Source organism: Dermochelys coriacea, chromosome 7 (genome assembly GCF_009764565.3).
Source record: "Dermochelys coriacea isolate rDerCor1 chromosome 7, rDerCor1.pri.v4, whole genome shotgun sequence".
Classification (NCBI taxonomy): Eukaryota; Metazoa; Chordata; order Testudines; family Dermochelyidae; genus Dermochelys; species Dermochelys coriacea.
In genome coordinates, this window is record NC_050074.1 from 24979435 (window position 1) to 25004479 (window position 25045).

At 43.0% G+C, this 25045-nt stretch overlaps 1 protein-coding gene across 6 annotated transcripts in view; it reads right to left on the minus strand.

The window, feature by feature from the left end:
* FLNB (filamin B) overlaps positions 1-23519 on the minus strand; it is a 109258-nt gene extending 85739 nt beyond the window's left edge. For 5 of the 6 annotated variants that reach the window (XM_043519966.1, XM_043519964.1, XM_043519962.1 and 2 more), the window contains exons 1-2: positions 23197-23213; positions 22568-23113 (exon numbers count right to left, since the gene is read on the minus strand). In XM_043519966.1, coding sequence (XP_043375901.1) covers positions 22568-23003 — 436 coding nt within the window. In that variant the 5' untranslated portion in view covers positions 23004-23113; positions 23197-23213. Of the gene's footprint in view, positions 1-22567; positions 23114-23196; positions 23214-23379 lie in introns of those variants that run through there. The other variant, XM_043519965.1, reaches the window with a different exon arrangement.
* Positions 23520-25045: the final 1526 nt, after the last annotated feature.

A 25045-nucleotide genomic window follows, 5' to 3' on the forward strand; every position in this document is an offset into this window, starting at 1 on the left:
CTAACTCAGTGAACCACAAATTGCTTCCATAAGGGTGACTGGGTGAACAAGAGCAGGGGTCCAGATAATTGCAAAATTAGGTAGTTGACAGACAAGGCTATACAACCTCATAGGGAAAAGTACTAGAATAAAAAAAACACTACCTTTAAATGATGGCATAATATCCCACCATCAGTTTGGTAGAGCACTTGAAGATTAGATTAAAAGAGCCATGTAGATGACCCTTGGTATTTAAGTGTGCTAGAAGTACAAGGAGGACATCAAGAATCTTTCAGAAGGTCAGACAGTTTAATACTGCTTATCCAGTTTCACCAGTCACAGAAAACAGCAATGTTGCACAGCCTGAATTGATGGCCTCCATACAAGTTAACCATTTAAGAATCATCCATCTGGCAGTGAACAAGTCTTCTTGCAGCTGTACTGCTAGGAGGCAGATACCCAGCCACCAATTAGGTTAGTCACATGTATATCCACGATCCTTCTTTAAAGGAAGTTTGAATGTTCAATCTTTATACACCAGTAAGCTTTCATAAGTGCTGCTTTGTTAGTGATACTTTGTCCCTTGCCAGTTTTGCAGGGCAGTCTGCCAATATGAATAAGTTAGCCACCACTACATTTTGAACTAAAAACTTCAAGTTGTTAAACTGTAAGCTAGTCTGGCAGTTGTGCCTGAAACAGGAGGCACACAGTAATGCTTCCTGTTCTAATAAATTCCTCCACGCCCCACCTGTGAAACTCTACATTTCTTTATTACTAATCAAGAAACTAGCTTTCAGACCCCTTGTGTCCGAGGCCTGCTGCAGCATGCTTTGGTAAATGACATCATTGACAAACTGCTTATTCTGACAATAGGCCCCATGAGCACAGGCCCCTCATACTTAAAGTACATTCCTGGTTAGTGAAGTCACCTTTGCTCCTGTGTTAAGAGCCCCCAGAAGTGGATGATGAGATCACAATTTTTTCCTGCATGGGACAGGCCCTGACTGAAACAGTGCTTCAGATACACTTCCTACATTGACACTGCAAGCCTTATTCCTGCAAGGTTTGCTTGGTAACTTTACCACTATGCACTAATACACAAGGTAGCTTTCATAACATCCATTCATTCTGTATCCAATTTCCTCATGATGCTTGAAGAGCAATTTTTCACATGGACTAATTTCTGTACTACTTGGTAAAAAATGCTTCTTGCTTGTGACATTAAGTCCTACTTGGAGTCTGAATATAAGGTGATCTGCAGAGGCAGGACTGGGCTTGTGCCCTTTGTGTTTACTAGGCAAAGCTTTTGCCAAAAAAGCTTTTCTAGATTTAAAATTGAGGTCCTATCTAACCTGGAACACTAGTGAAATTGAGGTAAGCATGATGTGAAAAGCTGTAAACTGGATTATGGGAGAAAGGATGGTGACTAAAACTTAGATTTGTGACAAGGCCTTGTTGACCAGTGATCATTTGATACAGACTTCTTGTTAAAGGTGCAGGCTTTCACATTGGAATTCCAGTAGAGCTCCACTTTTTAAGTCAGTACAAGCTTTTATCAAGAGGATGCAAAACCAGAGGGTTTTTGTTTTTTTTTGGTTTTTTTTTTAGTATAAAGTGACTTTAAAAAGGTCCCTTAAGAACCACAATGTCTGGACATCTTGAAAGCTGTCTCAACAGAACTTGGTCCAATAAAAAGCTATTACTGCACCCAACTTGTCCCTCTAAATGTTGTATCTGCTTGAGTTGCCTATTGGCTGAAACATCAGTTCACCCTTGTAACTCAAGTTTACACTGGAGTATTTCTCCAATAGAGATGCTATGCAATGACTCCAAAAGGAAGTTCAGCTAAAGCAAAACTGGAGCATCCACCAGTCATTGACACCCTCCCCCCACCCTATGCTTCCACTAAAAGCCTCCTGCCCAGGCTCTTAGAGTCAAACTCAGAGCAACAGTGGTGAAATGTCTAGAAAGTGGGTGGCAAGAAAGCCTCCCAGAAAGCATTTATGGCAGAGTGCCACTCCTCTGGGTCCCCTAACACTAATTCTGGCATATGTGCATGAGGTAATGCATACTCTCTCCCTGACCTGCTGTAGCAGGGCAGACTTAGCGGAAAAATCGTATAGATTTTGATGCTGGCAGATTGGGCTGGGAATATTCTGAGTCAGCAACTTTTTGCTATAGTTCACCTACCTGCAGCAACCTTTTAGTAATAGACAATAAAAGGTTAGCTTAAGGACAGCTGTATATTGGACAAAGTTTAGTGAGATACTGGTGGTCCTAGAAGCCTGAAACTCAGATGAAATTGAGGCAAAAGTGATTCTAGTTTAATTAAAGAGTATGCTGCTTTACAATTTATGTTTTGTTGATTTAGAGGTAGTTACTGATAGCCTCATTAGCAAGATATTCAGCAATGCTCAGGTTTTGCTTTGTGTGGGGTTTAAAGGTAACAGATGCAAATTTACAGTGGATGGAGCATGCTTAATGTGCCAACAAGAGTTTAAGAATCTCTTTACAGGAAGATAGTAAAGATCCAGAAAACTGGAGAGAGACTTCAAGATTAGTTAGGGTTGTCAATTTTGGCTTGATGTATTTCTGGAGGCATCATCACAGGGCATAATTTTAAATTAAAAAAAAGATATGCTTTAATTCCTGGCAACTCCAGGTAAATCTTGAAGGGTTGGCACCCATAGGATTAGTGCTAGTTGTCAGGTATTAGGATTCTTATTGCAGGGCACCATTTCCAGTGGAATGTTAGGAGCTCTGTGTTAAGAAACTGTTTCTTCCCCTAGTTTTAGATAAGGGATCACCTTTAACTGAAGGGTCCAAGTAGGGAGAGGAGTCTATTCCCTCATTTCAGAGTAGCAGCCATGTTAGTCTGTATTTGCAAAAAGAAAAGGAGGACTTGTGGCATGTTAGAGACTAACAAATTTATTTGAGCATAAGTTTTCATGAGCTACAGCTCCAAATGCATCTGATGAAATGAGCTGTAGCTCACGAAAGCTTATGCTCTAATAAATTGTTAGCCTCTAAGGTGCCACAAGTACTCCTTTTCTTTTTATTCCCACATTAGCTCAGAGTGGAATTGCAAGTTGCTACTTGTCCTCCCACCCCCTTTTTGGTGCTGTAAAAGTGTAAAAGGATTAAAGATTCTGGCTTATGACTGGGGAGCCCTCCAACTAGGTAGGCAATGGTAATCCAATTTCTAAAAGTAGAACCTGATGTTGAATAAGTAATAAGTTGTGTGATGCATGTTAGTTTTATTGCAACTTTGCCTTAAGTTTCAAAAGACAGGACCCCCTAAAATTGAAGTAGAAATAATAAAGTTAGTATCCCTTAACTAAAGGGGAGTGACTGAAAGTGTTCTTCCCCCTCCCATGAGGGGTAGCTAGATACCTTGGGCCAAAGATGCTTTAAAGTACCCCCAGGGAACACAAGAGGCCTCAGTTGAGTGGGCTAATAACTGAATCAGTCCCCAGCACTTCAGGGTAGCCTCTTCCCTACAGAGCTACAATAGACCAGCACAGGAAATAACTGTTTCATGGCTTCCTTGGAAAAGTCTGAACACAGTAAGTTACATCCCTGTTTTACAGCTTTCCCACTTTAAAGTTCAAGGGCAACTTAGTGACCCATTTCCCTGAGAACTTCACTCTTGCAGCATGATGCCTCAGTTAAGAATTAGGAGTGCCAAATGGCAACAAATAAGCTAAAAAGGTTCCCAGATGCCAGAGTGATCTCTACATTCGTTAATAAGGAGTGTTTACTCACACTATGTTTAAGTCAAGATAGTTCTGAGGCAGTGAGTAGACAACTGCTGAGATAAATGAGCCTATTCAGATATGGTTCAGTCTGATGTCTTCTCTGCAGCAGATGCCAAATACTAAAGCCAGAGTGGATGGAATTTTTGAAGCCAAAACCAACACATTGGAAATAATCAGTGATCACTGTTGGGGGAAATCCTTGGCTACAATGTTCACTTTGATTCAGTTTTTCAATTTGGAGTCACTGTACTAACAGGACAGGCAGGCAGAAATCTCCATTCATGCAGCAGTGCACAGTTCAACCAAGGTCTATGTACTGAAGTAGGTTTTGAAGCAAGATGAGTTTATGAACACCAGAAGTTTTTATCTCAATCTGGCATGATCAAATCTTCATGTTACCAGTTAGCTATTTTAAAGACTTCAAGTGCATGTGAACGATCTGAGGAATTCTGAAAAGACCCAAGATCTTGAGATTTTATCTTGATATATGCATGGATTCTTAAGCAAATTTCTACTGTGGTCTCCATAGATTTATACTGCAATTTGTATAGTTTTGTGGCATTGTTGTCCAGTATGTTAGTATGATGCCAGGTGGCAAGATTTAATTGACAGACATCCTATACACACATTTAAGTTTCATGTAATGTGAAGTTGTCACATCAATATCCTACAGTTTTTTAAAAAATGGAATGGAAATTCAGCTATCCTGATTTCTTGGGCAGAGGGATAGGAGGCAAGCAGACAGTACGTTTTATACTGCAGGTAAACATTGTAGTTGCTTTGTGAAGTTTATTTCTGTAGTGCTACTCATTTGAGCAACAGAGTAGAGAATTCTCCCTAACCTTTAGATATGGCAGCATCTAAGTCAACTTTGGGCATGCATACTGCCACTAGAGTTGCTCTTGTCAGGCAAAGCCAACAAGTGCTAATAGTGGTGTTGGTTTAGTTGATCATGTAATAGCAGTTGAACTCCCTATTGCAGTGTAATCTACTATAATGCTGGGTTTCTGATCTGGGTAGGCAATGCATAGTCTAGAAGATAGTACTGCAGTAGAGTTTAAGTAGAAGCTAGTCAGTTACACCACAGCTGAATCTACTCCAGTCATGGAGATATGCCCAATTTGCATAAACATTCCCTCCTCCAAGTAAGATTCAAACCAGCTGCAAAGCAATTGCAACAGCATCTAAGCAAGTTTGATCTTAGACATAAAAGGTGTGCATTTTGCCTGCATCCAAGTCATCATACTACTGACTATGGCTGGTGAGTCAAGTCTTTGTCTTGTCTTCCTTTCTATTTCTCACTTTAAACAGTGTGCAAACCTTGGAAAGCTGTTTTGTATTTCTACTATGACTTTTTGGTACTTCCTGCATTTGAGCCAACTAGTATTCAGTTTAGAGCGTTTCCCCAGAACACTGATAATCCCAACTGTCACTGAGAAAATAGCTTCTAGTATCACATCCTTTAAGGTTGAGCCTTTACAAGGCAGAACACAAGTATTCTCCAGCTCTTTAGGTATAAAGAGATTCCCCCTCCACCACTAGACTTGAAGTCATTTTAACCATAGTTCTGTACACTATAACCAGGGCAAGCAGACCACCAGAGGAAGCAGCAGTACTTCCATCAGCCCACCAAGTTAAAGACAGGTATTCTCCATTGCACAGTTGAGATTTAAGATCTGTATATTTAGCATACTGCATATGACACTTATGTTTATGTAATTTCAACTAGAAGTTGCTAACATAAGGAATAAGAATGTTGGCCTAAAGCCCAGTTAACTTGTCTGATCATGGTGGCCACTGTCAGAATCCCCTTTTGAGAAGCTTCCAAAAACAAGGATAGCTGTGATGAATCTGTACAGAATACATTCTGCATGGGTGGTCTTCTAGCACCTTAAGGGCCATATGGGATTATTATAACTCTGGGCACATGAGCCACTGCTGTGTATGCTTATGTGCAGGGTAAATGGCCACAATATATTTTAGTTTAGACACAAGTTTCTATTACATATAGAATTTTATTGCTAGAGAAAAATCTCTCAAGCACAGGATGAAATTTAAAGTAGTTCTGAAAAACTGGGTGGGAGAACTGGTTCAAAGGTTACTTTTGCAGAAACTTGATAAAATTCATTTCATCCAGCTCTAGCTGCCAGTGAGCAACTCCATTTGTTAATGTTTTTAGACAGCTACATTAGGTTTATTTTTGGTCATGAAGTAGGTAGCCCATCTTATTTTGATTAGAAGTTTTTCTACATTTATTAGTCTAGCCAAACTCACTCTTCCTTCAGAGCATTTTGAATAGTGATCAGAAGCCATTCCTCTGCCAGCCAGTTTGTATTCAGCTGATTACTTAATTTGTGGTAAAAAGGCAGAAGAGCCTCTTGAGGTCAGGGAGTTGCCCTGCTCCAGTGCGGAACAAGATTCAACAGCTAAACATTTAGAATTAATCCAGAGGCAATGCCACCTTCACCCTCTATTCTTCCAGCACTAGAGGCTGCACTATTGCATTTGTGCTGTACTTAGAATTTGAGCAAGTTGCCTTCTCCAATCTCTAAGAGCTAGTATTACTGCATTTATTAAAATTAGAATGCAATTCATTACAGCCAATAATTCACTAGACATTGCAGTCAGACTAGATCTCAGCTGCAGACAAGCACTGTTTACTTTTACACAAAGCATGTATTTTATAATTATTTATTCCTCTGCTCATTTTGGCATCTTAAAATAAGGAGCAGGTAGCCTATACTGGGGTTCTCAACCTTTGAGGGTCCCTCCCCCCAACATGCTATAAAAGCTCCATAGCCTTCATGTGCCACAATAACTGGTTTTTGGCATATAAAAGCCAGGGCCAGTGTTAGGGGAGTAACAAGCAGGGAAATTGCCTGGGGGCCCCATGAAATTACATTGCTCAGGCTTTAGCTTCAGCCCTGGGTGACTGGGCTCAGGGCCCCAGGTGGTGAGGCTTCAGCTTTCTGCCCTGTGCCCCAGCAAGTTGAATGTTGACCATGCTTGGAGGCCCCCCAGGGGCCCAGGACCCCTGGTTGAAAGCCACTGGCCTGTATGCCAGTTTCGTAGATTTCATTTGCTGTTGTATTCAAAGGAGGATGAGAACTCATCACCAACAGTACAGTAACTCAAGGAGCCATTGTTTAGTTTGGAAGCTAGCCAAGTTGGTACAATGCTTTGTTGCATAGACGTACTATTGCAAGTTTTAAGATGTTATCTTACAGGAAAGTCAAGGTCCTAACATGACCTGTGATCCAGCTCTGCATCAGCAAGTTACATCATGAAAGGGAAGGAAGGTGGTTCAGAACTTCAAAGATTGAGTGTACACACATAGGAGTGTTCCTAGACTAAGTCTGAATTTCAAGAATGGTCATGTGCATTTATAATGCATTTAATTCAGCTGTGTTTTACTCAAACCTAGTCTCTGGAATTTGCATTTGTCTAAGGATCCATGTTACTTAACCACAGCATCAATGCAGATTTGGTTTAAGGGTTTGAATGCTTCTCCCAGGAGAAGCAATTTTACATAATCCCATAAGAATGAACAAGGCTAATGGTCTGCACAGGCAAATCTACTTCCTTGGAGTACGCAAGTTCCAGCTTTGACTGTACATCTCATGCTGGAAAAGACTAAAAGTTCACCTCAGTTAAGTGGAGATTACTCCACTTTGACAAAGAATTTATTTGAGACTACACTTTTGAAAGCATTCAGACAAAACACCATTGTTGCCTGCACATGCCAGGCAGATTTAGCTAGGTGGAGACACTAGCTACATATGGTGCAAATATCCTCTAGCTGATGAGCAGGGTGGTCTGTTTTAGCCTTAAGTGTATGTTTCAGTCTGAATACTTTCTTTGTCCAATTGTAAGTTTCAGAAGCTTAGGATTTCTCTACAGCTCCAGTATGAAAAGTACCATAGCTTGTTAAAGCCTATATTTGTGTAATAAACTGCTTAATTAAAATTAAATTTAAGCTTCCTCTCCAGGCAATGTATTTTCAGCCAATACTGTGGAAGTTTAAATTAGTTTCCCTACACCCCACACACATTTAACACATGTTTTCATAGTTTAATTCAGGATCAGTTATAACTTTATACACCACAACTCAGAAAGCATTCTTTATTTCAAGATGCTGAGCTCCAGCTTGCCAGTACTATGGTAGCGCAAGGTTACACAAAGCCATTACAATCTTTGCCTAATTAACATTTCATGCCACACTATTTAGTGAGAGACAGATATAAATAGCATACAGGTGCATGTATGAGCATCTCAATGAAGACTAAAAGAAAAGGAGTACTTGTGGCACCTTAGAGACTAAAATTTATTTGAGCATAAGCTTTCGTGAGCATGCTCAAATAAATGTTAGTCTAAGGTGCCATAAGTACTCCTTTTCTTTTTGCGAATAGAGACTAACATGGCTGCTACTCCATCAATGATGACAGAAAGCAATGCCAAGATTACAATAAAAACCACTGCTTCCAACTCAGTTCTGCTGCTTGATTCATGTCTGCCAATTTCAAGTTTAAACTCACTGTGGGACCTATAATGACAAAAGCAAGCTGGTTCTTATTGCCTCTTATATCCCAAATTCTTATCTTTCCAGGGCTAATTACCCCGTTCAGCCTCTAAGGTAATAGGGTTGCCAGGTATCACCAAGGGGATACTTTATCCTATCCTCCAAGAATCTGAGACATGCAAGAAGAGAATGTGACTTGCAACTCTGAGTAGACATTCAGTTTGCAGAGCTGACAGACAATTTTTTCTGCTCTATTAACTGAGCATATCTGAAACACTGAACCCCCATAATGTTTCTGAAGAGCAACTCCTGCTCTCCAAGTTCATAGAGAAAAATCTAACACTAGTCCTGAACTGCATAATAAATGGTTTCAGAGTAGCAGCCGTGTTAGTCTGTATTTGCAAAAAGAAAAGGAGTACTTGTAGCACCTTAGACTAAGGTGCCACAAGTACTCCTTTTCTTTTTGCATAATAAATGTTTGGCCTGATCTCTGGGCCCTGTGAGGTGGGAGGGTCCCATAATACAGTCTATCCTGAGCCCAGGTGTCTACATCTCAATTAAATAGCCCCTTAGCCTGAATTGGCAGAGGCCAGCTGCAGGGGTCTATCTGCAGTGTAGACATACCCCTCAGTGTATCCTGTCCCAGCTTCACTGGCAGTATGTCATCTTCTACCTTAGCTTAACTTTGAGGCTTCCAGTTGGTCAAGATAAATATTTCATATTGAAGTTGCTAATGTCAGTGCTTGTGCCATGCATAGATGGCACAAAAGGTCTAAAGATGGATTGATATTTGAACCTCAATCAATCATTGATTAGACTGGGGTAATTAATTTAATCCTTATCTACCTAAATCAATGTATATAAAAAATGGGTGTAAACATGTCACAAATTAGCAAAGAGGATGGCTTCATTGTCAGCTATAGAACTAGCATATAAAAAGCCCGAAAGTTAAATAGCAAGTGTTCCCACTCCACCCAAGTTCAACAGAACAGCTTGAGGTTTGTGTTTTTTTAAACTGCAATGCAAGAGCTGGAAGCTGTTCTGATAGTCTGTGGTAAACAAACACCCCACCCCATACACATGCAGTCCACGATAGTATGCCACTGAGCTGGTGTGACTATTACAAGTTAGAAGCAGCTACCCAATATAGCTCAAAAGTTACAGCCCTAGATGAATTTGTTCACAGGAGGTGTATGAGAGAATGCAGTTTATCAGTGCATTCTTGGCACAAGTGAGTCAGTTTATTCAGTGAAAAAAGGGCATGACAGGAAGTGGTTTTTAGAAGTAATCCACCCATGGCAACAGGATCTCTACTTGTCTTTTTCCAGGAGACAAGAGAAGGCAGCAGAGGTCTAGAAACCGCTAGAGTGGTTAGCTCCTACAGACAGTCTAAATGGCACTTGTCTAATCAGTGTACAGCTGAAAGGTAGTTGGGAACATCCTTGGAGCAACAAAAACCACCACTGTTAGACATCAGAACTGACTGCTACAAGCGAACAAGCCACAGTCCCCAGAAGCCTAGGGCCAAGAGCCAGCTGCTTTTGCTTCCTAGTTCTACTTCTAAAGGAAAGTGACAAAACAGGGAGAGCTAATTACCTGGGATAGCCAGCTTGCCCCCTACCTTCAGTCACACAGGCTCTCAATACAGAACTCGATTTACACTGCTTCCCTCAGAAGCTCCATGGTTCACTGAGAGTGCCATAACTATAGTGAGACCTTGGTAGCCCTTATGTGCATCAGGATATCAGTCGTCAAGAGTTCCTTAAGGACTGCCATTCTGGGTGGTTAAACATTTTACAAATAATTTTAAATACCGTAACAATGCAAGTTTGGAATTGACAACCTGTATTAAGCCCTGAACTATAATCTATTAAAATTGTTTTAATTTAAACAAACACTCAAGCAGGATATACAAAATCCCAGCAGCAAAGTCCAACTACTGAGCTGGTGTAATTCACTGGCTAAGCATGTGGAACCAGTCTGAAGTCTTAGTATGAAGCCAGCCTTTGACAGCCCTAGCATAGATTTGTCATTTCTGATTATCCAAGTTTAATGGCTTCTCTACTTTGAATGGAGAAGCCAATTTTCCACTGCCAATCTAGGATTAGAAACTAGATGTCAGAAGAACTACTGGTTCTCAAGTCTTGAAAGACACTGACCAGAAACAGTTCTGATCACTAGGTAGTTTAGACTTAAAGCATTAAATGCAAGACATTACACAAGTTTAGAAGCCAGCATATTTAAGCTAAAATAACTAAGCCCTGTTTGTGCAATGCAACAATGACAGTCACCAACCCAGGCATCTTAATAGCAGCTGTAAGTGTAAGTTTAGAAGAATTCTTCCATCAACCTACCCATGTGTATACCAGGCATTAGGCCAGCTTCACTAGCTCTCAGGGATGTAGATTATATCCTCTGGAGCAATGTAGCAAGGTGAACTTCAAACTCAGGTGTATACCCCCAGTTAACAAGAAGTAGAACCAAGTTAAATCTTCTTAAAGAGGCTGAGTATAAGTCAGTTGCCTGCTTTAATCACTCCAACCTGTTGCAACCTCCACTGAGCCATAAAGTTATGCAGCAAAAGTTGTTTTAGCTTTGCAGTTCCTTGGGTAGGTAAGAAATGGTTCAATTACTTCAAGTCATGAATTTACTGATCACTAGCCCTGTTTGAATTTTAATCTAGTGCTCTATACGGAGATAAATTCCTTACCATTAGGAGCTGTTGGATACTTATGCTTGGTCTAAACCAGGGGTTCTTAAACTGGGGGTCAGGACCCCTTAGCAGGTTGGAAGGTTATAACATGGGGTGTTGTGAGCTGTCAGCCTACACCCCAAACCCTGCTTTGCCTCCAGCATTTATAATGTCAATATATAAAAAGGTGTTTTTAATTTATGGGGGCAGGACTGTGCTCAGTGGCTTGCATGTGAAAGGGCTCACCAGTAAAAAAGTTTGAGAGCCACTGGTCTAGACCAGTGGCCGCCAACCTGTGGCTCCAGAGCCACATGTGGCTCTTAAGTTAATATGCAGCTCCTTGAATAGGCACCAACTCCACAGCTAGAGCTATAGGTGCTAACTTTTCAATGTTATGGGTGCTCACTGCTCAAACCCTGCCCCAGGCCCTGCCCCCACTCCACCCCTTTCCCTAAGCCTGCCATGCACTTGCTCCTCCCTCCCCCCCACTCCTGAGCCTCCTGCACACCACAAAACAGCCAATTAGGAGGTGCTGATCAGCAGGGCTGATGGTGGGTGGGAGGTTCTGGGATTGGGGAGGGGGGCTGAGGACATTACTGTGGCTCTTTGGCAGTGTACATGGGTAAATTCTGGCTCCTTCTTGGGCTGAGGTTGGCCATCCTGGTCTAGGCCACACTAGGTCACTTGATGTGATTTTTCATACCCCTGAGTGGCAGTTATACCAACCTTAACCCCCTGTGTAGGCAGCATTATATCAGTGGGAGAGCTTCTCCTAGTGACATAGCTAATCTGTAGTGAAAGTGGAGAGAAGCCAATGGAACAACTATCAGCTTAAAGAGCCTTCACCAGATGCACAACAGCAGTGCAGCTGCAAGTTTGTAGTGGAGGCCTGCCCATAGCAAATTCAGATCCTGCATGTATAGGAAAATCTTGCTTCCTTTACCAGCCCTAGAAGACTGAGGAGGAATAGGGAATTGGCTAGAGGGTTGCCATTTAAATATTCTTGAATCCCCCAGTGTCTTCAAAAGTGGATTTGATACAACACTGAAGTGGGACTGCACTGTATCTTAATCTTTCCTCAACTGCTACATTTACCTGGAAACCTGAGAGCTCTGCAATAGGATTGTTAGCATTTGATCCCCAAAGGTAGTGTTATGGTAAGAAAGTCTCTGCATCAGCTTTGTACTAGTCTACACCTGCTGGGCTGTTCAAAAGGGGTCAAGGCTCAATGTTTAGTACTACACATTTTAACAAGTAAAATTTGTCTGCTGGTAAGCAGACATCTGCATTCCCAAAGCAAGTTAGGAGATTTAGAAAAAGTGCTTGTGCATGTGAGACTACTGGAAGTCGATACTGGAATGTGCAAGTTGCCAAGATGAACAATTCATGCATTTAAGTAACTAGCATGTTAGGCTTCATTACATACTGTACATGTACACTTACTCTAACAGAGGTCAAATCAGAAATAGTGGTCAGAAGAGACCAATTCTCTTACAGTGCAAGAATTCTTCTACAGAGAGGAGATTTCTACATGTTTGGTAGGAGAGATGTTGAGAAACTCCAGATCTAAATAGTTGACCTTGGTGTCAAAATTTATAGTGCCATTAGGCTATGACAGCATTGCTCAGCCAGCCACTAGAAATCCTTCCAGACAATGTGGCAGATGCAAAAATCCCATTCAAGTATCCTAAGCCATAGGGTTAATGCCAAGAGGTTTGTATATAGATTTGAGGAACTGCTCTTGCTTGTAAGAAGCCAGGAAGAATGGAGAAGTGTCCTCTATTTTTTGCTTGTGAAACCACCAAGTTTAGACATTATAAAAGTCCCCACATGAAATCCTAGCAATACAAGCAAGACTTGGGAGACTTATTCTAGCATAGCTGTCAGTCTTGATTCATAATACTAATCCTAAAGTTGCAGTTTTAAATGAGACAAGTTCTTAGTTGATGGCAGCCATTAGATTTCACTTGAGACTGAGCTGAAGCAAGACTTGCCTGCTGATCTACTCTAAGCACTGTGTTACAAGATGGTTGTAGTGAAAATTCACTAAGACCACATGCAAAGCACTATATTTTGGAACAATCAATTGCACAAATTCAAAGTGGGAAATGACTGCCTAACTAGAAAGAAAAGGTACAGCAGAAAAGGCTCTGGAGAATAGAGCTGATCACACTAAATGTGTGAATGTAATGGCATTGCAAAAAAGCAAACATTCTGGGATGTATTAGCAGGAGTATTGTAAGCAAGATGCAGGTAATTCTTCCACTGTATTTATCAAGCCCCAAAACTGGAGTACTGTGTCCAGCTCTGGGCACCACACTTTGGTAAAGATGGACATATTGGAAAGCAACAAAAAATCAAGGTCTAGAAAACGTGACCTATGAGAAGATTAAAAGAATGGGATTTGTTTAGTCTGAAGAGGAGACTAAGGTGGGACATAAGTCTTCAAGTACATTAAAGGTTATGAGAAGGGTGACAAGTTGTTCCTATGCTTCGTTACCCTTACAGCTAGCAAGGGTTTCCTAACATCTAACTTAAGTCTCCCTTGCTCCATTACTATGTATCCCGTCTTCAGTAGTTAAGGAAAACACATTACTTAGGGAAGTTGGGCAATGTCATTGGATGTTTAAGAACAGGTTAGACAAGCCTGTCAGAGGATATCTAGGTAATATTCAGTCCTGCTTCACTGCAGTGAACTGGACTAAATCTATCAAGGTCCCTTCCAGACCACGATTTCTATGACTAAATAGCCAGTGTTTTTAATTGACAGCCTTGTTCACTTAGTGACAACATGTGTTTAACTAGCTACTCAATGCTACTAGATTTTCTATTGGTGCAAGATGTTTCCTTTAAACTTTATGTACATGAAAACTTTCAGTGTCTTGATTCACTTCCGATTTGCAGGCTTAAAGTAATGAGCCCTAAATGTGAACTCTCCTTGAAGAGGTGGTCTTGTCACAGCTTTCAGCCTGAGGACATTGCTCCCAGGAAAGCACTCCAGAACCCCATGGTCACAAGCAGAGGGAAAGCAGCTCAGCTTCTTCTATACTGGAAGACTGTAGTCCTCCAATCCAGTAAGTGAAGCTCAGCTAGACAGCTTTCCCCTCTCATAAAAGATTTGAAATGTCTTGTAGCATAATGCAAGATCCCCCACACTTGGCTTTGCACCATCAGATATTCTGTCCTGAAGAAGTCTAACCAGTTGTGTTTATAGAAAGAGGGTAAGTAGCAGGGACCCATCCCCACTTTTACCTACTGCATGGCTAGCTATGGGTATGCTTGAAACCATAAAAGGAACATAGCAGTTTTGTCTGCAGTCCCAGTTCTGCCTCCCTCCTGCCCTTGTTGTAGCCCATCCCTAGGAAATGGGATTGACACCACTCAGGAGACAAGCTGAAAAGTCTTCCTCTTCTCCTTGTGCCCAAGAGGGGTCTTTAAATCTGTTTCATTTTCTGGTTATCCTACCAGGAGTCATGGGTACAGCAAGTTTCAGCCTGTAGATGCAATAGTCACTGACATTTATTCTGTCTACTGGCACTGAACTCTAGCTACTGATCCATATGCATGTTATCTGGTCTCTTCTGTCTGGAGTTCAATTATACAAGTCCACTGATTGTTCAAGTACCTTAAAAGCAACTCAGATTTGAGGGCCCTGTTGTCAGTGCATAGAAGGCATTTCTGTAAACCCACCGTCTCACAAACTGAGAAGTCATGGGTAACCATACAGTGGGAAGCATTCCATGCATGGGACAAACATGTCCTCCAACACAAGTGCATGGCCACTTAGTTATGGGTAACAAACAAGACTCCATAATGCTACAAATACACAAGCTAATAATCAAATGTGAGTGTTCACTGCGTCTGCTTAGTTTATTTGTGGGCCAAGTAGCAGAGATTCTCCCTACCACTGTTGGAGTTCCTTTGATCCCAGGCTAGCAGTGCACTTCAGAGTAGTTTCCATAGGGTGTGGAACCAGCTATGGTATACCTTTGTGAAGTCCATTTTGGATGGGAAAAATGATTTTCAGAGACAAGCAATAGAGCCTAAAACATACAAGTTGGAAATGAACAACTGAGGAGGAGCATCCAGACCAGGTGGACATACAAGACTGAGCAAATGGAGGTTGCCATTAACTGTCAGTTAACAGTGAGGAAAGTTTTCTATAAGGAAAAGGATTGCACAGTAGCCTGTCTTTCAGAAGGAAAGTTGTTGCCCAAGGGAGAGGATTACATGGACAGACTAAGCCAGGGTTTCTCAGCCCATGGGGTGTGACTCAAAATTGGGTCACTGAAGTGTTTGACGGTCCTGCCCTTCACTAATCCTGCAGTAGTAGCTCCTGCAGTTCTGGTCCCATGGGGCTGGTTGGGCTCAGCTGCCTGCTCCAGGTGCTGCACAGGGTCACAGTGCTGCTTGTGTTTGGTCCAGCTGCCCTTTGTCATGATGGGGAGCCAGCCAAGCCCAGTTGGAGTGAGTGGTACTGTGACTCCATGCAGCTTAACATGGGAAGCAGGGAGCTAATCCCAGCCAGTCCTGTGGGACAGGAACCACCACTATGGCACACAGGGTGATTCTTGTGTGTATATTCTATGTTGGGGGGAATGGCTCCTGAGCCCTAAAAAGGGGATAATCCCTAGAGTAAGCCACCTTAAACTTGAGGACCCTTCAGGTTAGGGTTGAAGTCTGGTGACAAGGCAATATGGGAAGCTTTAGCTACAAAATGCATGTCAGTAGCTGTAGAGTACTTCAGTGTTAAAAACCAAGTTGTATTGGCTTTGTTTCACCAAGCCTGTGTTTTCACTGTAAAAAACCCTCTTAAGTAAAGGAGTCACTGTAAAATCTTGGAGGCCACCTCCTTGTAGTTTACACTAGGAGACAGCTATGCCTCTCAGCTAAGTCTCCAGTAAGATTATGAACTGGGTTGGGGAATACATGTTCCTTATCTGTGATAGAGGCTCCTTTTTAAGCAGTGAGTTAAGGATTAAGCAAAGCCTCAGTTTCAGCGGTATATAAACTCCAGTCTGTCGGACAGTTGAGTGCAGTTACCATCACTAATCCTGGCAACTTGACACCAAGTTGGTCAATTTTAGTGTAACCTGTTAAGTGGAATTAAATTTGATTAGTGGAATTCACTTATGGAGTCTTCTCCTAAAGTTGATCTGTCAGCATCTATTGCTGTGCTGTGAAGGCTTCTTACAGTCATTACTGACAAACCCAGCTGCAGGAGACTGGACCACAAGACACTTTCACTCAAGCTTTTGTTTGAATGCAGTTCTGGGTCCCACAGATGAAATCTAATTGGCCTCTCACCAAGCCTTGAATGAAATCCCTCACTCCTTGTCCCTGCTGTGCACCATTTTGTAATTGGCACCCAGCACAATTGCTTACATCTGCGTAGTACACAATCGCTACATTTAGTGGCAGTTAATATTTTGGGCAGATTGTACCCTCCTGCAACCTTAGAATCAAATCATATTATCCATACCAGTCAATACACCCTTAACTGCTACTCCAACAGGCTTTCATTTCTACCTCCAATACGTACCAGAATGCACCCCAAACTTCAAAATTGCACTCCAAGCAAAACAAGTGACCTCATGCATTTGAGAGGGCAACAGCCTTAGTGTTGCTGAGGTACAATGAATATTGAAAAGGAGTGCTTGTGGCACCTTAGAGACTAAAATTTGAGCATAAGCTTCTGTGAGCTACAGGTGCCACAAGTACTTTTCTTTTTGTGAATACAGATTAACATGGCTGCTACTCTGAAACCAATGAATATTGAGCAACACAATTGCTGACATGTTCTTGGAGTTGTCTGGAAGACAAATGTCAGATACCCTCCTGATAATGTTTAGTCAGAAAGCTTTAGTAAAGTATCTTCAGGCAGAGATCAGCTTGTAGCAGATATCACAGTAGTTTTCCTGAGTAGCTTGATCTGATTTCTACAAGCTCAGTGCTTTAGATCCTAGCATTAGAGTTCTTTAGGAAATCTATTTATGTAGATCTGTGCTTGCAATTTAAGGTCAATATTTGCCCAAGTGCAGTTTTCACTTCAGTGCCACTAGTAGGGTGTCTGAGGTTTGACACTTAGAGGTAAAGTGACTTCAGTTAGTAGCTATTAGTTTGTTGGCTACCAATTGTTGAGACATTATGCTTCTTAGAGACTAAAAATTTGAGTATAAGCTTTCGTGAGCTACAGCTCACTTCATCCGATGAAGTGAGCTGCAGCTCACGAAAGCTTATGCTCAAATAAATTTGTTAGCCTCTAAGGTGCCACAAGTACTCCTTTTCTTTTTGCGAATACAGACTAACACGGCTGCTACTCTGAAAGCTACATTATGCTTCTGTCAGCTCAGTTGCTTTAGACCTCCATGTTTGCTTGGAGTGTCCTTCTCTTTAGGATTGAGTAGCAGCTGTGTGTTAGTCTGCATCGGCAAAATAAAAGGAGTACTTGTGGCACCTTAGAGACTAACCAATTTATTTGAGCATAAGCTTTCGTGAGCTACAGCATGCATCTGATGAAGTGATCTGTAGCTCATAAAAGCTTATGCTCAAATAAATTGGTTAGTCTCCAAGGTGCCACAAGTACTCCTTTTCTTCTCTTTAGGAGAAGATATCGAGAAAGTTGTTCACTTCAGCTAGGGTAGAATGTTCAGCAGCACTTCTATACAAGCAAGGTCTGGCTTGAAGACTACTTTAAGGGGATGGACCATGAAGTTCAGGTAAAGGGACTGAGGGTCCCTAGCCCAGGTTCATTTTCTGAACTTTAGGCATATGCTGCCTTGTCTCATCTATTAACAACATTAAGCTGTAGAACAGTTTGACAGCTCTGGGGACTTAAGGTCTTTATGTATCCTGCATACAATGCTCTACATGGTAGAACTTTGCAGTATGGATTGTGTTGCTGAAACACAGGGCTCCATCAGTAAGGAGACATGAAAACTGAGCCTGAGCAAACTAGTCAATTCACTGGAACATTGCTGCTCCAAGCTAGCATATTTCTCAAGGGAGCTCCTATAGGCAAAAACAATATAGGTATAATATTGATAGGGCAGGGACTACATTTACAAAACAGAAGGGAAGTAGCTTGCTTAATTTTAGAGGCTGATAGCCAAAATAAACTCAGTTTGCAGTAAAGTTTAACCCTCAGCCACTGGAAAGTAGGATGGAAAGATGATCTGTCAACAAGTGAAGTTCAAGTATCAGCTATGTTTGCACAGTTACCAGAAAGTCATGAATGAATAATTAATGGCTTCTTTAATTATTTTCCCTACCTAGTAAGCTATGGTGCCAAATAAAAATACTTACGTTTCCAATTAAAAACGCAACCAGGCATTAGACTTGAGTATTTTTCTATAATATCTAGTAGTTTATAAGGGCACTATACAACCCAGTTTTAACACTCAATTTTAGTTCTATGGACTTTCCTGTTAGAACAGTGAGTAACAGCACTGAGTCCAAACACTACATAAGTGCAAGGAGAGTGATATTTAGAAGTCAAGTCTCTTCTATATTGAAGTTAGAAGGTATAGAAGCATTATTTATCTTGTGCAAGATGCCTTATTCATTTTATTTCACTGAAGCTAGAACATGGTGGGGATATTTAGATTAATTCATCTTCAGCAGTATCATTATAGGCATATGAACTACTGGTTTCCAGATGTGAGTGTATTGTGACTAAGCCTGAACTGTTATCCATTTGGAAGTTACCCATTTCATAAGAGTATTACACTCTTGCTTGAAGAGTTATGTTTTAGTTGCCTGCCAACAACAAGATCCTATGCAGATATCAGTATAATCTACATATTAGACTGAACTGGCACTTTATACTGTAGTCACTCAAGTATGATGCTAATTAAAGCAAGCTGTATAATTTTTTTATTTTTTTTTTTTACCACACAGTCACCAAATGTGTATGCTAGCTCCCATGAAATTAATCTTGTTCTTTCCTTTGTCTTATCATTGTGTTCCTTGTTATGGAGTTCATTACACTCATGGAGTTATTGACAAGAAAGTTTCCTATAGAAGTCATGCACAACTATGAAGCTTTTTAAACGACATAGCACATTGTTCCAAAAGTTAAGTCTAATCTACCATGCTATAGCTAGCAATGTGAAATTTTCCAATAGTCACTATCTTAAGTGGCAAATGAAGATCACTACCAGACAATAGTGAATTAAGACTTCAAAGTTTGTTCAGTTGAGGAATTTACGTTGATCATAAAGTGTCAGCCTGATATTTTAGATTATCTGGTTTGATTACTTTTGAGGCAACATTGTCAGTTTAGTGAGCTTGAGACCTGTCAGACTCAAGTCCTTGTCTTCACTAGGGAAAAAAGTGCAGTTAAAATCCTAGAGAAAAGACAAGGCAGTTGCTTTCATGTGACAAAGCCATTAACTCAACCACTAACTCATCTGAAAGCAAATAGTTGTTTTCTTTAGGATCTTAATTCATTAGAACTTGCATTTAAGTCACCTTTGTTCCTAGTGAAGAATCACCCTGCCCAAGCATTGCTGGCTAACTCTACAGCAGAGAAACACCAAGTATAGCTCATAAGAGGTTTAAGAAAAATTTGCTTTATGCCACATTTGAAAGATTCCAGCTATGCCCCCAGAAAGTACTACTGAGTATGATTAAGTGAGCTATAGCTCACAAAAGCTTATGCTCAAATAAATTTGTTAGTCTAAGGTGCCACAAGTACTCCTTTTCTTTTTGCAAATACAGACTAACAGCTGCTACTCTGAAACCTGAGTATTACAGAAGATTAAGATCTATAATGAGGGGAGTGGTCAACCACAGCAACTTTCCCCTATTCTTCCTTCATAATAAGCTTCACTGAGAGGAGATTGCTTCTCTTTAGGATAGGCTCAAAGAGACAAATAAGGTTTCTTCCCTCACCCCACCCTTCCCTCCTTTTCAAACTCTTCCCTGCCCCCATTCAGGCAGAGCACCACCACCAGACAGAACCACCTCTACCCATAGTTCACAAGGGTAACAGACCTCTATCTTTCAAGAGCTGATCAGTTCATAAAACTTAACCTTATGATCATTGGTCAGTCAATTCTACTAGCCACAGAATTAAGCTTGAACTCCCACCCCTCTAGTCTCCAGAGGTCATCCTGGCAGTTACAGGCAAGTAAGATTAATTTCAGAACCAGGCAAACTGAAACTATAAAGAACAGAATCAGACACAGCTGAGCACCATTATCAGGGAAGCATCACAGCTTTTGTAAAGCGAAATCATTCCTTGCCTATCAGAATTCTTCGAGAGTCAATACAGACAAGCATGTCCAGTAGATCTAGTGTCAAAGGCCTTCCAGAAAGTCTACGATCAAGGTCCTTCATCAAAGGCTCTTAAGCCAGGTAAGCAGACATAGGATAAGAGGGAAGGTCCTCTCATGGATCAGTAACTGGTTGAAAGTCACAAAACCAACGATAGGAATAAATGGTCATTTTTCAGACTGGGAAGACGTAAATAGTAAGGTTCCCCAGATATCTGTACTGGGACCAGTGCTGTTGAATATACAAGAGATTTGGAAAAAGGGATAAACAATGAGCTGAGTAATTTTGCAAGTCCAAAGCAGACTGCAAAGTTACAATGGATCTCAAAACTGGGTGTCTGGACAATAAGAGGGCAGATAAAATTCAATGTTGATAAATGCAAAGTAATGCATATTGAAAAATACCAACTAACATACAAAATGATTTGGATCCAAGTTACCTGTTGCCACCCAGAAAAGATCTTGAGTCAGAGACCAGAGATAGGTCTCTGAAAATGTTTGCTCCATGTGCAGTCAAAAAAAAAGCTAGCAATGTTAGGAAAGGGACAGAAAAAAAATAGTGCCACCATAAACCCATTTATGTTCACATCTTGAATGCTACATGGTCACCCCATCTCAAAAAAAAGATGGGAATTTGAAGAGGTACAGAGAAGGGCAATAAAAATGATTTAGGGTATGGAACAGATTCCATATCAGGAAAAATTTAAAAAAATTGGACTTCAGTTTGGAAAAAGAGGTCTATAAAACCATGAATGGTGTGGAGAACATGAATAAGGTAGTGTTATTTACACCTTCACATAAGAACCAGGAGTCACCCAATTAAATAAATAGGCAGAAACCCAAGGAAGTATCTCTCCACATAGTCAACTTTTGGAACTCATTGCCAGGGGATGTTGTGAAGGCCAAAACTATAACAGTTCAAAACAAATTAGATAATTCCATGAAGGACAGGTCCATCAGTGGCTATTAGCCAATACAGTCAGGGATGCAACCCCATGCTCTGGAAGTCCCTAGCCTCAGATTGCCAGAAGCAGATAGTGGATGACAGGGGACGGATCACTTGATTGCTTCCCCCTCCATTCCCTCTGAAGCACCCTATACTGGCCACTGTTGGAAGACAGCACACTGGGCTAGATGGACCACTGGTCTGACCCCATATGGCCACTCTTGTGTTGAGGTGCAAGGAAACCATTAGGCACTCCATGCCCACAACCATGTCATCTGGAGAATGACCACAGGCTAAGGCCTAATGAACTTTGGCATCTGGAGCATCCATCAAGCCCTTGAGAGGAGGGGGGAGTATTTCTGAGGCTGTTCAATACAACATCTTAGTGTTAAGGCCACACAACCCCAAGTCTTGAGCAAAACTGCCTATCCAGGCACCCTTTGGTATAGAGCTGAGCATACCAGCCAAGCTATCGTCCCAACCCAAGAACAGCTCGCTGTTCCTTTGCTCACATTTGCCTTCACTTCAAAAGGGCCAACGGTCTGCTCTGTAGTTTCTCCAGTTAATACTGTCTAGAGCAAGCAAATGAAAGATCAGTGAGGGCCTTAGCTCGTTTTCAGTGGAATCAGCAGTAGGACCTTCATTAACAGCATAACCCCTGCAAAGCACAGCAGCTGAGAGAGTGGCTCTACCTGCTGGGAGAGAGGCAGCACAGCAAATCCTGTCTTCCTGAAGAAGGCAGAGTCTTCACTTTCCCTACAGGTAGGAATAGGCCTAGCCAACCTCTGGCCAGGCCGGAGCCCTGAGGGTGGGCAAAGCTGGGGTTTAAGTCTCATGGAGTCATAAGGCAGCACAACTGTGCCAGAGCACCCTGGGATTTAGCCAGAACTCCCCCACACCAAGAGCCACAGCACAGATTTGTTAGAGAGGAGCTGGTTTGGCAGCCACCAGCCGAGCCACGCACACCTGCCTTGGGAGTGTCAGCTGGGCTCCTCCTCGGGGACAGGCTCCCGACCCAGAGGGGGCCCTTCCCCTGCCCCGGGTCACCTCCAACGCCGGGCAGCCCAGGAAGGAGGGCGCGTCCAGCACCCGCCGGGGAGCAGGGCAGGCGCCCGCGGGCAGCGGGAGCCAGGTCTAGGGTCCGTGGCCGGGGGGCGGACACAGCCCTGGCCCCTGCTGGCCCTGAGCGCCACGGCCCTAGCCCGCAGCAGGAGCTGGCGAGCGGCCCAAGAGCCGCCGCAGAGGCGCGGGCCGCCCGGCTAGGGCGAGCGCCACCCCCCCGCCCGGGGCGGGCGAGCCCCTGGACCGACCCGCCCGCGGTAGCCCGGCTTGTTCCCCCGCCACGCCGGGGCGCGCCCGTCCCGGGGCAGGGCTCCCGGCCCCGGCCGGACTCACCGATGGAGACCAGCTTGATGCTCTCCCGCTCCAGGAACTCGAGCGCCACCGAGACGTTCTCCAGCTGCATCTGGCGGAAAGTGGGGCGCTGGTGGTACTTGCGGTACATGCGCTTCTGGCTCAGCACCTCCAGCAGCGCGATGAGCCGCAGCCCGTCGCTCAGGTCGCTCTGCAGGTTGCCGATGCGCTTGTTCACGCAGCGGAGGTGCTCGTTGCACCAGCGGGTGAACGTGTTCTGCTGGATGCGCTTCCAGGGCGCGTCCTCCGCCAGGTCCTTCTCGGTCACCGGCATGTCTGCCTGCTGCTCCGCCTCGCTGCGGCCCGCGGGCTGCTGCTGCTGCTCGAGCCGCCGAAACTGCAGGCTCTGGCTCCGCGGGCTGCCGCCGCTCCAGCCTCTGCTGCGAGCCCCTTGGCCCCGCGCCTGCGCGCTGCTCATGCTGGGGCGGCCGCCCCGCCTCCCCGGGGGATGAGCGAGCAGGCTCCGCCCGGGCGCGCTCCCTCCTTCCAAGCAGCTGCGAGCTCAGTGCCGAGCGGACGCCAACAAACCTGCGGGCAAAGGGGCAGCGGCGTTAGCGATCTCCGCCAGGAAGAGTCCAGCCTTACCCCCCCCCCCCCGTACCGAGCCCCACCTGTACGTACTCCGAGCTGGATTAGGCACCTGCCTGCTCCCCGGGCTTTAAATACTGGGCCCCGGAGGGAGGAGCAGCAGGCGGCCAGAGGTGAGCACAGCTGTGCCGAGGTCAGAGAACCCAGGCTGTGATTGCCGCCCCTTAGCATATCAGTAGCAATCGGGGGTGGGAAACGCCTCCTACCTCGCCCTAGCTGGAGCAGGATCTTGGTCCCCTTCAGCTGCATGAAGAACGTCTGCTGCTTCGTTACCGTCTAGCACTGAGATGAGAGACCTGCTAGTGCCAAGTCTCCTAACTAGGGAGGAGGAAAACGCCCTCGCTTTGCATTATTACTTTCCTGCGTTGTTCTATAAACTCAGCCCCTCCATGGGTGGTGCAGGATTTTGTGATCTAAAGAGGCGTGGGAAAAGGTTGGGTGTGTAGCTAAACTAGCGGGGATAGCTTGCAAACACTTTGATTACGGTTATACAGGGCCAAAATCGGTGTGGAGGCCCATGTGGTTAAAACCCATGGGGACTTACTCATTCTATTCCTCAGTTTCCCCATGCATTAAATGAGGATAACAGTGCCGTACATCACAGGAGTGTTGTTGGCCTTCATTTGTTAGGACTGGTCTACATGTGGTTATTGTACCAGATTTTTTCATTTTTCAGTGTAACTGTCTGATCGTGTGGATGCACTTATACTGGTGTAAACCAAATAAAGACTGTTAAATTGGTACAAGCACAGTGTGTAGATGAGCCTTTGATGTTTGTAAAGTGCTTGGTGATCTTTGCATGAGAAGCAGTAAATAAAAACAAAGTAGCGTATAGGTGCAAGTTTTGATTACTTGTCTTATATTCTTAAAAACAGTGACATTCTTTGTTATAAAACGTGGTAAAAGAACCTTGCCATTAAAATCCAGTAGATGTAATGTAAGGAATACAATACCTTTGTGTACATCCCAATTGCTGTTTCATTATTTTTAAGGGAGTGTCAGTGCTCATATCAGCGACAATAGCTTATAGAACTGATCCTGCAATGAGCTCCATGCATGTGGAGCTGCACAGAACAAGATGCAGGATGAGGATTCCAAATCAAGCACACTGAGGATTTGCCACAATTTCAGCCTTTGGTGGCTGTCCCTCATATAGCTGTGCCTTTGCAAAACCCCTAGTGTAGACAGGTTTAAGTGCTGCAAACCATCATTTGCAATAATGCGGTTTACTCCAGTTTCAAGCCTGGGTAAGCTCCACAGGTCAAAATAGAGGCTTTAGCTGTCCACAATAGTGTTTTGTAGCATTGCAGCCATACTGGGATTGGCTGCCAGCGGTTGTCATACAGGCAAATCCCCAATGCAGACAAGGCCTCCGACTTTAAACTCTTTGGAGCTGGGATTTGTTTTCTTATATGTCTGTAAAATGCTATGTACCCCAATGGTGCTATTTAAAGAACAAGAGTTCTAACTTGGGACAGGGACCGGCTCCTTTATTATGTTTTTACACCATGTAGCACAGTGGGGTCCCGATCTCAGCTGTCGCCTCCCAGAGCTACTGTAATAAAAGAATCATTAATACATCTCCAGTGTCAGTAATACTCAGTACATTCAGAAATAATGCTTGAAACCTTAATTTGTGAAATCCTTATTACTAATCCTGAATCAGATCATGAATTCCTTCCCCAATAGGCAAATTTCAAACCCTAATAAACAAACTGTGAACCTTAATATAAATATTCAAACTGGATAAAACCAAATCTAATCCACATAAAGAAAAAAATGTGTAAATACCATACATTTTTAAATGGCATATTAAAAGCCTGGCAGACTGGGCAGATGGTTTTGTGATAATACACAAGGGTGGGACTCAAA